The sequence below is a fragment of the Ahaetulla prasina genome, chromosome 4, assembly GCF_028640845.1.
Source record: "Ahaetulla prasina isolate Xishuangbanna chromosome 4, ASM2864084v1, whole genome shotgun sequence".
Taxonomy (NCBI): Eukaryota; Metazoa; Chordata; class Lepidosauria; order Squamata; family Colubridae; genus Ahaetulla; species Ahaetulla prasina.
Window position 1 is genome coordinate 46,986,671 of NC_080542.1, and position 13,108 is coordinate 46,999,778.

At 38.1% G+C, this 13,108-nt stretch overlaps 1 protein-coding gene across 3 annotated transcripts in view; it reads right to left on the reverse strand.

Annotated features, from left to right (window-relative positions):
* Window positions 1–409: 409 nt before the first annotated feature.
* The window catches only part of ACLY (ATP citrate lyase), a 72,299-nt gene continuing 59,600 nt past the window's right edge, over window positions 410–13,108 (reverse strand). For all 3 annotated transcript variants that reach the window (XM_058181637.1, XM_058181636.1, XM_058181638.1), the window contains 9 exons: window positions 12,546–12,673; window positions 10,851–10,944; window positions 8,366–8,520; window positions 6,118–6,268; window positions 4,975–5,118; window positions 4,682–4,795; window positions 3,884–3,966; window positions 2,783–2,859; window positions 410–1,245 (listed from right to left, as the gene is read on the reverse strand). In XM_058181637.1, coding sequence (XP_058037620.1) covers window positions 1,151–1,245; window positions 2,783–2,859; window positions 3,884–3,966; window positions 4,682–4,795; window positions 4,975–5,118; window positions 6,118–6,268; window positions 8,366–8,520; window positions 10,851–10,944; window positions 12,546–12,673 — 1,041 coding nt within the window. In that variant the 3' untranslated portion in view covers window positions 410–1,150. The remainder of the gene's footprint in view (window positions 1,246–2,782; window positions 2,860–3,883; window positions 3,967–4,681; window positions 4,796–4,974; window positions 5,119–6,117; window positions 6,269–8,365; window positions 8,521–10,850; window positions 10,945–12,545; window positions 12,674–13,108) is intronic.

Sequence of the window (13,108 nt, forward strand, 5' to 3'; positions counted from 1 at the left end):
CAGGATATCAGGGTGTGATCTGACCATGATAGGGTGGATAACAGTACCCACCAGAACACCTTGTCATTGCTCTGATAAGAATATTAGATCTGGTGTGTGGCACAAGAATCAGACCTGTGACAATCTGGAATAGGCCCATGGCAATCATGGAGATCATGAATTCCTGAGTCACTTCTGAAACTGAATGCAGGAAAGGCAAACCGAAGTCACCCAGAACCATATGTTTGGGGCACTCCACTGATGAGGGAGGGAGAGAGAGAAAGAGAGCTCTTCATGGGTTTGCGAACACCAGAGTTTGAAATCATTAATCAGTATGCTGAAATAACAACATACAGATTAGTGTATTTCCTCCTCTTAACATTTCTTTCTCTCAGCCAAAATTTCATTAAAACACAAAATCTAGCAAAGATGATTTATTATTGTACGTTTTTATTTGACTTAGGTTGTAATACATAAACAAAGCACTGAATATTGTTTTGAATATATTAAAGATCCAGAGATGAAGTGTCTTGTGCACACAGATATATTCAGAGATCACCATCTGCAAAAATAATAGGACTTGTATTTATGCAACTAAAAATATTACCTGCATAAATACAAAAACTGGAATGCACACAAAGTTCACAGTTTTGAACATGAGCTTATGTTATGTTTTACATTTTTAAATATACCAGGTTTATAAAGGCTTATTATAGATGTATAATAGATGTAGTCCCTCAAACCAGAAATAAAGACTAATGATTAATATAAAATATAGGATACAGAGACAAAATTATACACAACTTGTAAGGGGAGTTTTTAACATTTTGATCATACAGGTCCATTTGACTCACTCTAGCTTTTCAAGTCCAATGAGGTCACAGATTGAAATAAAAAAACATTAACATTTGGCCAGAATTACTGAAGTGAGGGGAGGAAGACAAAATAAACATGCATAAAGGAACAAGCAAAGACAGTGCAACTTCTTTAATATATTAAATACAACAGGAAATAGCGAATGTTTTGGTTTATCATTATTTATGGAATCCACATCTAAGCCTAGAAAACCTTATATAGAATTTCAACTCAGTCTGTTTTACAACCAAGCCATATAGTGTAGTCGTGTTTATTGGTCTTCCATTAAAGGAATTCATTTTGTTCCATTCAGTTGTCACATAGTCATATGCTCTGGTAAGACGTAAGAGATATCGTCCCAAGGATGACGATATAGACCTTGTTTCAATCTTTTCTGATCCAGATAATGTCCTAAAATAAAATGTTTTTTATTTAATATTTCTCTTTGGATATAGTTTTAAAAAGACATAAATGGTAGAAACTGAACTTCATTCTATTTATTCCAAATACCCACTAGCTAAATCTCACAGCACTTATGCAGATAGAAGACAAAGTACAAACCAAATGGTCTTTAATAGAGATACTTTGGGAGTTCGCTGAGCTTTAAGGAAGAAACAAGCAACCCTTCAGTTTGTGAAACCCCTAAAATAATTCTTTTGTTTTGAAATAAATAACAGACAAAATTAACATAGTAAGTCTCCATTAAGGTTAACACTTGGTTCAACTGCACACCCTCCTCAATACAAGATTAGGAAAAGAGGGTTCAAAAATTGTGTTCATGCTATATTTGTCACATCACTGCTATGCTCCCTATAATTGTCTGAAATTTTGGGGAAAGGGATAGCTCAAACAAAAACAGCCTTTCTAGAGGAATCAAGGAGCAAAATGACTTCTTTGCTCAGGTAGTAAGGGATTGGAATCCTCTTCCATGTATATTGCATACACATTTCTGTCCAGATGTTGCCTGGAGCAAAGATCCCCAACCTTTCGGATCTCAGGGACCACTTTTGTTGTTGTTAGTTGCGAAGTCGTGTCCGACCCATCGCGACCCCATGGACAACATTTCTCCAGGCCTTCCTGTCCTCTACCATCCTCTGGAGTCCATTTAAACTCATGCCTACTGCTTCAGTTAATTAATTAATTTTAAATCCTGTGGACCACTAATATGATCTGCTTAATGACCGGCTGGGTAGGTGTGGCTAGGTAGTCATGTGACTGGGTGGCCATGACCAACTTGATGTCACTCACATCGAGGGGCACCTCGCCGGCCTCTACTCACCCCTCTCCACCTACCCACTTCTACCCTGCCTGCCCGGGCTCCTTAGGGCCCCAACAGGAAACAGTTGTTGGAGCTAAGCAGCCACCATGAGAAAGAGTTGGCAAAACAGCTGGCTCAGTTCAAATTGGATCTGACCGAGAAGGAGGCTCAGTAGAAGCACCTCACTGAGGACTAGGAGCATAGGCTTTCCAAGCAGAGGGAACACCTGCAGGAGTGCAAGATCAGGTACTGGCACCTGGAGGCTTAACTGGCTGAGATGGTCAGCCAGTTCCAGCCCAGGATGTAGTCCCACTGGAACAAGGCCCTCTGGCTTTTCACCACCAGTGGCACTTCCCTCGAGCCTTCACCCAAAGCCCCACACCAGGAGGCTGAAGCAGACCCCAACCCACACAAAAAGACCCTTAAGGGGGAGACTCTCTGCAGCAACACAAGTGTTCATTGCATGTATCCAGTCCAGGGGGTATAGTTTGAGGACCCCTGATTTAGTGCAATATAAAAAATGCAAATAATTTTTCTGGGGACCACCAAAATTTTCTCAAGGACCACCAGTGGTCCACGAACCACCAGTTGGTTACTGCTGGCCTGGAGCATTGCCTCCTTCCCATAGCTGAAAGAGTAGTTAGCCCAAGATCACTCATCTGGCTTTACCGCATAACACAAAAGACTCACCAATGAAACCCATGCTTCTGCCAAGCACAAAAATGCCATTGAGAGCACCAATGTCAATATATTCATCAGCTTCTTCCCTGCAGTAAAAAAATGACACTTAAATGTTACATTTTAAAATTATACAATAATCTATATGTGCAGAAAAAAATAGAAATTCTTTTTAAATCGGCTAAATAAAAGTTTCATAAAGTCTGCAGAACAGACTTTACAAAACAATGGCATGAGAAACATGGCATATTTTCTTTGATATTTGGGCAAGGGCACAAGTTCACAAAATATCCTATTCCATATTCTGGGTTAAGATGTGTGAATCCAGCCAATTTTGATTTATTTAACATATTGTTATTAAGTGAAGTTTAGTCAAAGACTGATCTCCTATTATCATAAAACAGGATGCTCCCTGCTTTTTTAAAATCAAATTGCCATAACTGGGGCCCACTGATATTAAGAAATTCAAAGTATAACCGTGTCTATACTATTTTCCTTTAACCTACATGTTATATTTGCTTAATGAGGTTTATAAAGCAACTTTGGTAGCAGAGTTAGAAAAAATAACTCCAACCCTTTTGATTCCTAAAATATGCTATTTGGGCTAAGATTTTGGATGACAAAAATGGAGAAGACAAATTACTTTTTGCAGGGGCAGTTATGCTTTTAGCTAATTTTGCATCTTATGTTTTTGAAAAATTAATTAAATGATATTTGGATTTGAATAATGTGAGACTGGATAAATGCTAACTTATAACAAACCATGGTCCCAGAATACTGGTGAGGCTTTCATTAACCACATTGTGAATCATGGTCTAGATGCAGTCATTGTTAGCATGTCTCTATGGTTAACAGTGATACCTGAATGCAGACTGTGTTTATCCCTTTCTTAGAAAAATTACAACACAAATATAACCCTAAGAAAATTAAACAGAATGAATGAAACTGGTCATAATGCCTATACTGTCAAGAAGCTCAAATGTCTCCATCATTTTTCCTTTATATGCATTGTATCCAGAATGTCTGAGACTATTATTATTGTTGAGCAAGGGAGATTTATTATAACCAAGCTTCTAAACCATAACAAAGATTAATGAGAAATCGATTGCTCACCGTGTAAAAGAACCACAGCTCCTAAGAACATCAACAAAGGCCACACCAATAAATCCATCAACATTCAGGATAAGATTAGGTTTCTAGATTGGAGCAGGTTGAGAAAAAAAATGAGATTTTAACAATAAAAGGAATTTTTAATTCAGATGAAAGTATCACCAGCATTTGTGATATCTCTTAATGGTTACACCTCAAAAACAAAAAAAATTAATAAACCACATATATGATTATTTTTAAGTTCCCTTATGGCTGCACTGAAGGCAGAGTTTGGAAAATAATTCCTAATTCTATTAATTAAACTACAATTTGTAAAGTTCCCTACATGTAAGCTGACATAATTAGTTGACTAAGTTGTGCAGTAACATTTTCTATCATAGTACCTTCAATTATTCTGTTTAAAGTATATATTGTTATCAAGTTCTCTGTCTTGAAAATACAGGCAGCATTTGGTGTTTTCTTTGGATTCCGATTTCTATAAGTAAGACTTTATAAGCTAATGCAATGTTATTCGATGTCTAAGACAAGCAAAAGTGTAGCTTCCAGATAATTAAAAGGAAATCTTTTAAAAATAGGAAATACATGCTTTTTTATCCTTCAGTCATATGCAATTTTTAAAATGTCCTCTTAATCATAATATGTAATATAAAGGGACAGGAAGTTTAGCAAACTCATGCCATTCAAATTTAGTAATGTTTATATGTTTATAACATATAACAAATATTTATAACAATAGCTGATGTAGTTTTAAATAGGGAAACCAAGTACTTTTATGTTAAAACTGTCACAAAAAGATGTTACCTTGGAAGTAGTAATTTTTTCCACTTCCAATGCATAATCTAGAAGAGGTGTTGCAGGGAAATTCTGCTTCACATAATCTTTAAGGATCTGAACTCTCATATCTGGGTTGTTGATCTAAAAAGTTAAAAGAAACAATAAAAGAAACCACACAGTTTAAAACCAGCAAGCACTCAGGACCAAAAATATTTTCACATCATGGCTTAATTCTTTGAAATCCTGAACTGAATTCAGGATTTAAGCTATGTTGCTAACAGTGGAAATCTACCACCTCTCTAAGCAGGCAAGCAACTTACTGATTTAACTCGGTGGCCAATGCCCATGATTAATTTCCCTTCCTTCTTCATCTTGTTCACAAACTCCATGGGAATGATGCCACTGTCGAATGCTTTGCTGAACATTTTTGCTGCTGCATCCAAAGCGCCACCAAAACGATCACCCTGGAGGACATTGGTAAGCAGAGAAAAAGCCAAACTGAAAAGATTTTTCTTCTGGAGTAAGATAGGACATAGAAAATCCTGTGATCAAGCTTAAAAATATGAACAGGAGAAATGGAGACAGCAAATAATAGAGTTTCGTTAAACTGCTCCCAACAAATCCAAAAGAGGGTGCTTCACTGATTTCAAACTCCTTTGCTTGCTTTGGCTACAAATACAAACAACTCACGAAATGAGTATGTCAGTTAGATCTAGGTTAGAAAGCATCTAACCTCCTTAATAATAATGGACATTTGGAGCAGAAGCATGAGACAGCTATTATACGAAGAAACATTTTCCATGCAGTCTGTTTTCCTTATAGCTTTAGCTTATGGAATTCAGTCACAGGTTTACCGTTCTTAGCAAGAACAGGATCCATGGGAAGAAATAGAATTTTGAGCAAAACCAAACCTATCTTGGTAATTTCCAAAAAAATTTGACCAGTTTAATAAATGGGCTTCAAATATATGCACTTATTTGCTTTCTGATACAATTGTCTTTTTTGAGACTATCTATTTCCACTATAAGAGGAAATGTTGTAATATTCTACACTACCAGGCAAGCAATAAGTTCGGAAATTCCAACAGCAGTTTCTATTTTATCATCTTTGGTTAGGACTGTGTTCTTAACTTACCAGTTACTTTTGTCTGCTGAATACACCTATTCTCCTAAGCAAGCTGAAAGTGACCTCATTTTACATGAAATAACCAGCAGAAACTCAGTATTTCCCAAAATATGTGTTGTGTATAATGTAGTTTCTCTTAAAATATAAAATTCTTTGGTATCAGCTTTGTCAGCACAGCTCCAGAAGCATCAGACAAAATGCTAGAACTGAAGTGATGTCCAGTCCAGGAGCGTCTTCTTCAAAACTGGCATATGTTGTGAATTATAAGTGGAGAAGTAAGAGCCCTGGCTACAAATAGTATAATACACTAATTTCATCCACCTCTTGGCAATGCTTACAATTGTAAGTAGGCCTGATGTAAGACTGGAGACAAGATCTTTTCCAGCTCTTGCACAGACAATAGTATTATGGGCTCCTGACACTGCTGGACCATGATCAGCTGTAACCATCAGACACATCTCTATAAACTGGCAGGCATATTTAGGCAACCTGAAGAGACAACGATAAAGTTATAAAGTTCCCTTTAAAACAATTGCATGGTGATTAATGTCAATTATTAAGATGTTATTACAAATGTGATGTCCTTTTTAGAAAACAACTTGTACTAGAAACTCAAAGGTTAAGGCAGCTTTCTCTAATTTAATGTCTTCTAGTTTGATTGTTACTGCAAGACCTACACTTCCCAACCAGCATCTACAGAAAGCCAAACTGGGAACAGATGACTTAAGAAAGCACTTGTAGTTTCCATATTAGAAGCTCTTTTTCAGGAAATAGCACATCTTGCACATTAAAAATTATTTAGAAATAGCATAAGCTATTTGCTAAAGGGATGATTTAAAAAAATGGGTCAGGAATATGTTACTTGACCATTGGTTCCATTGAATGAGGAAGTCTCACAACTCTTGTCAGCTTCTGTTAAATCACATTTTGTCCTTTCTAAACTTTCCTTAAATTACAGTATATTTGAAGCAAGAGGCTCAAGAAACTACCAAGAATACCTACCAGTCAATATAGTGCATACATTTTGATGAAACATTTTCATAAATCAATATTTGGATAAAGGGAAAGCAGGGAAAATCCATTTAATCCTAAACATGCTTATTATAATGCAATTGCTCTACAATATACCATATTTTTCAGAGTATAAGACGCATCCCCCCACCCCAAAAGAAGCTGAAGCTGAAAATTTGTGTGCATCTTATACTCTGAATGTAGCTTTTTCAAAGCTTTTTTTCAGCCCTAACGAGGCGCTAGTGAGTGAAGCAATCTTCCATGTAGACTCTCAGCTATGTTTTAGAAGCTTTTTTTTAGCCCTAGCATCTTCCATGTTGCCTGTTCCCTCTGACTCTCAACTGTGCCTTAGAAGGTTTTTTTTAGCCCTAAGTTTTTTTCATCTTCTAAGCTTTGCTTCCTTTTTTCAGTGCTGCTCCTTCTCAGCTGTGCTTTAGAAGCTGTTTTTTATCCCCAAGCAGGATAAACCAGCAAACTAATGTGCTGAAGCTGACCAGGCTAAGGATGCTATCCAGATGAATACCTGGTAGGCATATTTTTTCCCCTATTTTCCTCTCAAAAACTAAGCTGCGTCTTATACTCTGAAAAATACGGTATGTAGTAGTTAATGTGAAATTTATGTTGTTTTTCTTCTTTTTAATAACACTTTCAAATATTAAACCATGCTGTGTAAAAAAGGGCTTACATATCATCTGTCATGATTCTAAACCAGAATATTTTGGAAGTCTTCAGATTTCAAATAATTCTTTCCTCCCTCATCCATTATATGCGGGGAAATGATCCTGCATTCTGCAGAGAATGCTGAAAAACATCTTTAAGTGCATATAATGCAGTGCATCATTAGAGCTTCCAACATATGGAGCATCACCAAAACTCTGCATAATTTGCAACCAGACCTAAGGATACACCTTTTCTTATAGTTGTAGACTATACAGAGAAGTGTTAGCAGACGGCACTGTCAGAAATCCATCATTATCAATATTGTCATAGGTATAATCATATATTGCAGTAAACTCTAGAAGATAAACAGGTCGCCTGTATCTCTAAGCCAGGTCAATACTTCTCTTTCATCCATTTTACCCTTTATGCTTTTCATACATATTTATATGATTATCCTATCTTTATTCAGTTGTTTCCATTTTTGTCATCTTCTCCTGACATCCATGTTCAAAAGAGCAACTTTCAGGAATGAATGAGAAGTCAGCAACTCAACCCTCAACTGTTTTATGAATTTGCTAATATAAATACCATTTATTTATTCCATATTTATGTCTAGAAGAGCCTAGACAGCATCTCTCAGAGAGCTAGACCTTCCTCGGGAATTTAGCTGTCAACCCTCAACAGTTTAAGTGGAAATGGGAATTTTATTCCAATTAATAATAATAATAATAATAATTATTATTATTATTATTATTATTATTATTATTATTATTATTATTATTATTATTTCAATTTTTATTTATTTTATTTAAAATCAGAATCAGCACCACCCTGAAAACACTCAAATCTCTCAAAAAAGAAAGGTAAGATAATATTGTGAAGCTTCCCCTAAAACCACCAGCAAAAACAATTTACCTTCTCTGGAACCACAGCAGACCCAAGACACCACCAATTCCCATCTCTTCCTTGAAGACCTCAGTGATTGGCATGCCTGCATAAATCAGTTCCTGACCTCGTTCATCACAAATGCTAGTCATGAAAGAAGCTGGTTTCCGGATTAAACCAAGCTCCTAAAAAACAAAAATATGGTTTAAAAAATCCCAAACACGGCAGCCCTGTCTTAATATTCAGTGAGCTGGTAAACTTGTTATCAATTCAGACTCCTATCAGGCTTACACAGGTAGATATTCTTCCATAAAAATATGTTGTAGTGAAATCTAATTCCGAATATTTTAGTATTTGAGAGATTAAGTAGCATATCATGTCCACCTCTCCAATCATTAGTTCCTAAGATCCAAAGTCAAATGATACTGAAAATTAGCTACCTCCATCTGCCTAGAGATAGGGCCAGCCCTGTTTTCAGGGAAAATGCAGGATATGGTAGACCAGACCATGCTTTTCCATAAAACAGTGTTGACTTACTGATGCCCCTACCTATGGTACTTAATGACAAAATTCAAAATCTACTATCCCAATGAAAACATAAGCTTTAATTATATTATCAATTATATGTTCTCTCTCTCTCTCTCTCTCTCTCTCTCTCTCTCACGCACACACACAATGCTTCACTCAAGTAATTCATTTGCAAGAAAATAATGGACAGGACTAAACTGACTATTTAATTTTAATCAAATATATAGGGGTCCCCAATCTGTGGGCTATAGCCCACTACCATGTGACTGGTGAGTCAGCGCACAAAGTCCAACTCACATGAGCACCAGATGCTGGCTCTCGCAGCCTCACTTGTGGAAGCAGTGGGCGCCAGCATTTGCAGCCCCACTCATGTGAGAGGCAGGCACACAGCCCCACTTTGGCGCTCACAGCTCTACTATGTGTCAGCTGACTGAAGCTGTGCATGCACACATACACACGTCTGCCCCTCACACTCCGGTTTCCGGCCTGGGTACAGCACAGAGACGGCATTGGTTGCACTGGTTGATGATCTCTGGAGGGCTTGGGACAGGGGTTGTTCCTCTGCCCTGGTCCTGTTAGATCTCTCAGCGGCTTTTGATACCATCGACCATGGTATTCTGCTGCGACGGCTGGAGGGGTTAGGAGTGGGGGGCACCATTTTCTGGTGGTTCTCTTCCTTCCTCTCCGACCGATAGCAGACAGTGTTGGCAGGGGGGCAGAGATCGGCCGCGAGGCACCTCTTATGTGGGGTGCCGCAGGGGTCGGTTCTCTCGCCCCTCTTGTTCAACATCTATATGAAGCCGCTGGGTGAGATCATCTGTGGTTTTGGGGTGAGGTGTCATCTGTACGCTGACGATACACAGCTGTACATTTCCACCCCAAACCACCCCAGTGAAGCCGTCAAAGTGATGTCCCGGTGCCTGGAGGCCATACGGGTCTGGATGGGGAAAAACAGGCTCCAGCTCAACCCAGCCAAAACCGAGTGGCTGTGGATGCCGGCATCCTGAGGCCATTGCTGACTGTGGGGGGCAAATCTTTGGCCCCCACGGAGAAGGTTCATAATCTAGGCGTCCTTCTGGATGCACGACTGTCGTTAGAAGAACATATGACAGCCGTCGCCAGAGGAGCTTTTTATCAGGTACGCCTGATACGCCAGTTACGTCCCTTCTTGGACTGGGATTCCCTATGCACAGTCACTCACGCCCTTGTCACTTCCCGCCTGGATTACTGCAATGCTCTCTACATGGGGCTCCCCTTGAAGAGTACCCAGAGGCTCCAGCTGGTCCAGAATGCAGCCGCGTGGGTGATTGAGGGAGCGACTCGAAGCTCCCATATAACACCTATCCTGCGCAGGCTGCACTGGCTGCTGGTTGCCTTCCGGGTGCAATTCAAGGTTCTCACCTTTAAAGCGCTCCATGGCTTAGGACCGGGTTACTTACGGGACCACCTCCTGCTACCGGTGGCCTCCCATCGACCAGTGCGCTCCCACAGAGAGGGCCTCCTCAGGGTGCCGTCGGCCAGACAATGTCGACTGGCGACTCTCAGGGGGAGGGCCTTCTCTGTGGGAGTTCCAGCCCTCTGGAATGAGCTACCCCCAGGGATATGCCAACTCCCTGACCTCCGGGCCTTCCGGCGTGAGTTGAAAACTCTTTTATTCCATCGTGCAGGACTGGCCTAATAGTTTTAATGGGGATTTTAATAGTTTTTAGTATATTCAGCCTATCTAAATTATTCTTTTAAATGTGTTTTTAACTTTTGTATTTATTGTTCTTAGTTGGCTGTAAACCGCCCTGAGTCCTTCGGGAGAAGGGCGATATAGAAATTGAATAAACATTAACACAAAACAATCTCCTCCCCCTACCCGTCAGGCCGCCGACCCAGAAAGTTTGGGAAAGCTGATCTACATGGCATGTTTTAAGAATTTCAAGCTCATTCAGCTACTCACCTCCCATGTGTACCTCTTCTAGGCTATTAAGAGTAAACTTACCCTTGCCCAAGAGTAATCCATTGGCACAGTTGGAGGAGGAACTTCCTGTGCTGGCTCAATTACTCCCTTAGAAACCAGATCCTCATACACTGATCTATCAAAAGGAAAGAAAGCAATGTTAATTTCTTACAGATTTAACCAATGATTATTTCCTTGGTTTGTGTTATATCTACTTCGAGAATCATGTCTTTATACTCATGGATTTTTAAGTCTCCGCAAAGCCAATAATCAATTAACACTCAATCCGCTATTCTTTATATATCTATATTTTCCTACAATTATAGCTCAATATTTCCAAGTTCCATAAATCTCAAAATAAAAAAAAGACTTTTGTAATTCCTTGGCAGAATTTAATTTCTAACTCAAACTAAAATCTATTTTTAGAATAGTATTTATTATCCATCTCAGAAGGCTACTTCTGCTGACTGCCGGCTGACTGCAATTTGGCAGTTCGAATCTCACCAGGCTCAAGGTTGACTCAGCCTTCCATCCTCCTGAGGTGGGTAAAATGAGGACCCAGATTGTTGGGGCAATATGCTGATTCTACACCACTTACAGAGGGCCATAAAGCATTGTGAAGCTGTATATAAGTCTAAATTCTATTGCTATTGCTATCTTCATTTTCTTAAGCTCCAGAAATATGGATATCGTATTATAGCATACTTGAATAAAATTTCACCTGACTTTTCCTTTTTGAGGAGGATGATTTTTTTTTATTAAACCTTTTAAATACTTGTATTTGTATTTACTTGTACTTATATTTACTTTTTTACAAGTAAAAAGCAATACATTCCAATTTTGTTGTAGCTCAGTGTTTTTGAAGCTCAGAGACTTTAAGATGAGTAGACTTGCATGCCAGCTAGGAGTTGAAGTCCAGATATCTTAAAATTGCTGAGATTGAGAAACACCATTTTATGTAGTACTTAATTTCCTTTTCTTTAGTATGTACATTTGATGAATTATTCAATAAAATATATTTGGCTATATATACCAGATAAATTCCACTAGAACAAAATTAGTTGCATACTACCGCCTGTCCTTCAATATAACTTATTTGAAGAGATCAGGTTGTGGAAAGGTTGTAGCAGGGTAAAGCAAAGGATATATGAAACAAACTAAAAGTTGCACTAAGTCAAGGGACTTTTGATGATTTTATGCTGCTAGCAAAATTTACCAAATCCATTCTTGCAAATTTTCACTGACTGAAGGTAGAAGGTGTGTTAAGTGTTTCAAAAGATAATAGGGGATACATTGCAAACCTAGTACCTCCTCATTCCTTAGTGTAATTTATCTATTTTACTAAGCAATGGGTTTTTTAAAGCCAGGATTTATTTTGAATGGTTTCACTGAACATCTTATTCCAACCATAAATTCATGCAATGTGAGATTTCTATTCATCTTGCTTTGCCCGTTAGTAAAGAATATTCCAGCAATGGGCAAAACAATTCTTATGATATTTATTACATGTAGCTTGATTCACCTATCTGTTTACTAATGTTTGCACAGAGTTAATAATAGTAAAGAATAGTAAAGAATTCATTTATAATTCTGGGAGCAATCCACCATGTAATCCATCAAAGGATGACTGACTCTATTCTTAAGATCCAGATTAATCCTAAATTAATCCTACTATTTCTCAGATTGTCTTCAGAAGCCCAACAGATATATCATGATTATTGTCATAATGTCACTTACTGGATTACGTCACCCAGCTCATCAAAGCTTTGTGGTACAAAGACACCCACTTCTTTTAATGCTTTATTCTTGGCTACAGCAGTTTCAGATGCCTGATTGGCACATGCTCCAGCATGACCAAATTGTACCTGTTATCAAGAAGGGACATATAAAACATAAAATACTAAAGCAGAATAATGACAAAAAGAATGTATAATAAAAGAAAGTAAAACTAGCTATAAATAGTAAAAACAACGCAGCCATACAATCAGAGTGAGACTAACAGCATACAGAATAATAACTGAAACCAATAAAATTACATCTAAAATGTGTGATGGAATAAAGCAATCTTTACTTGGTAGCAAGACAACCATATGCACAAAATGAGCCTCTATGTGGAAGGAATTCCACATATGGGATAACCCTCTCCCCTTTGAAAAAGGGTTCTTGTGGACATTTGTCTCATCTCATTTGGCAGGAACACTTGGCCTTAAATGAAGATCTTAATGATCATGAGGATCAATAACTACACAGTATGCAAAATTAATAACTCATACATGTTTTATAAATTTTTAAAGAATTAA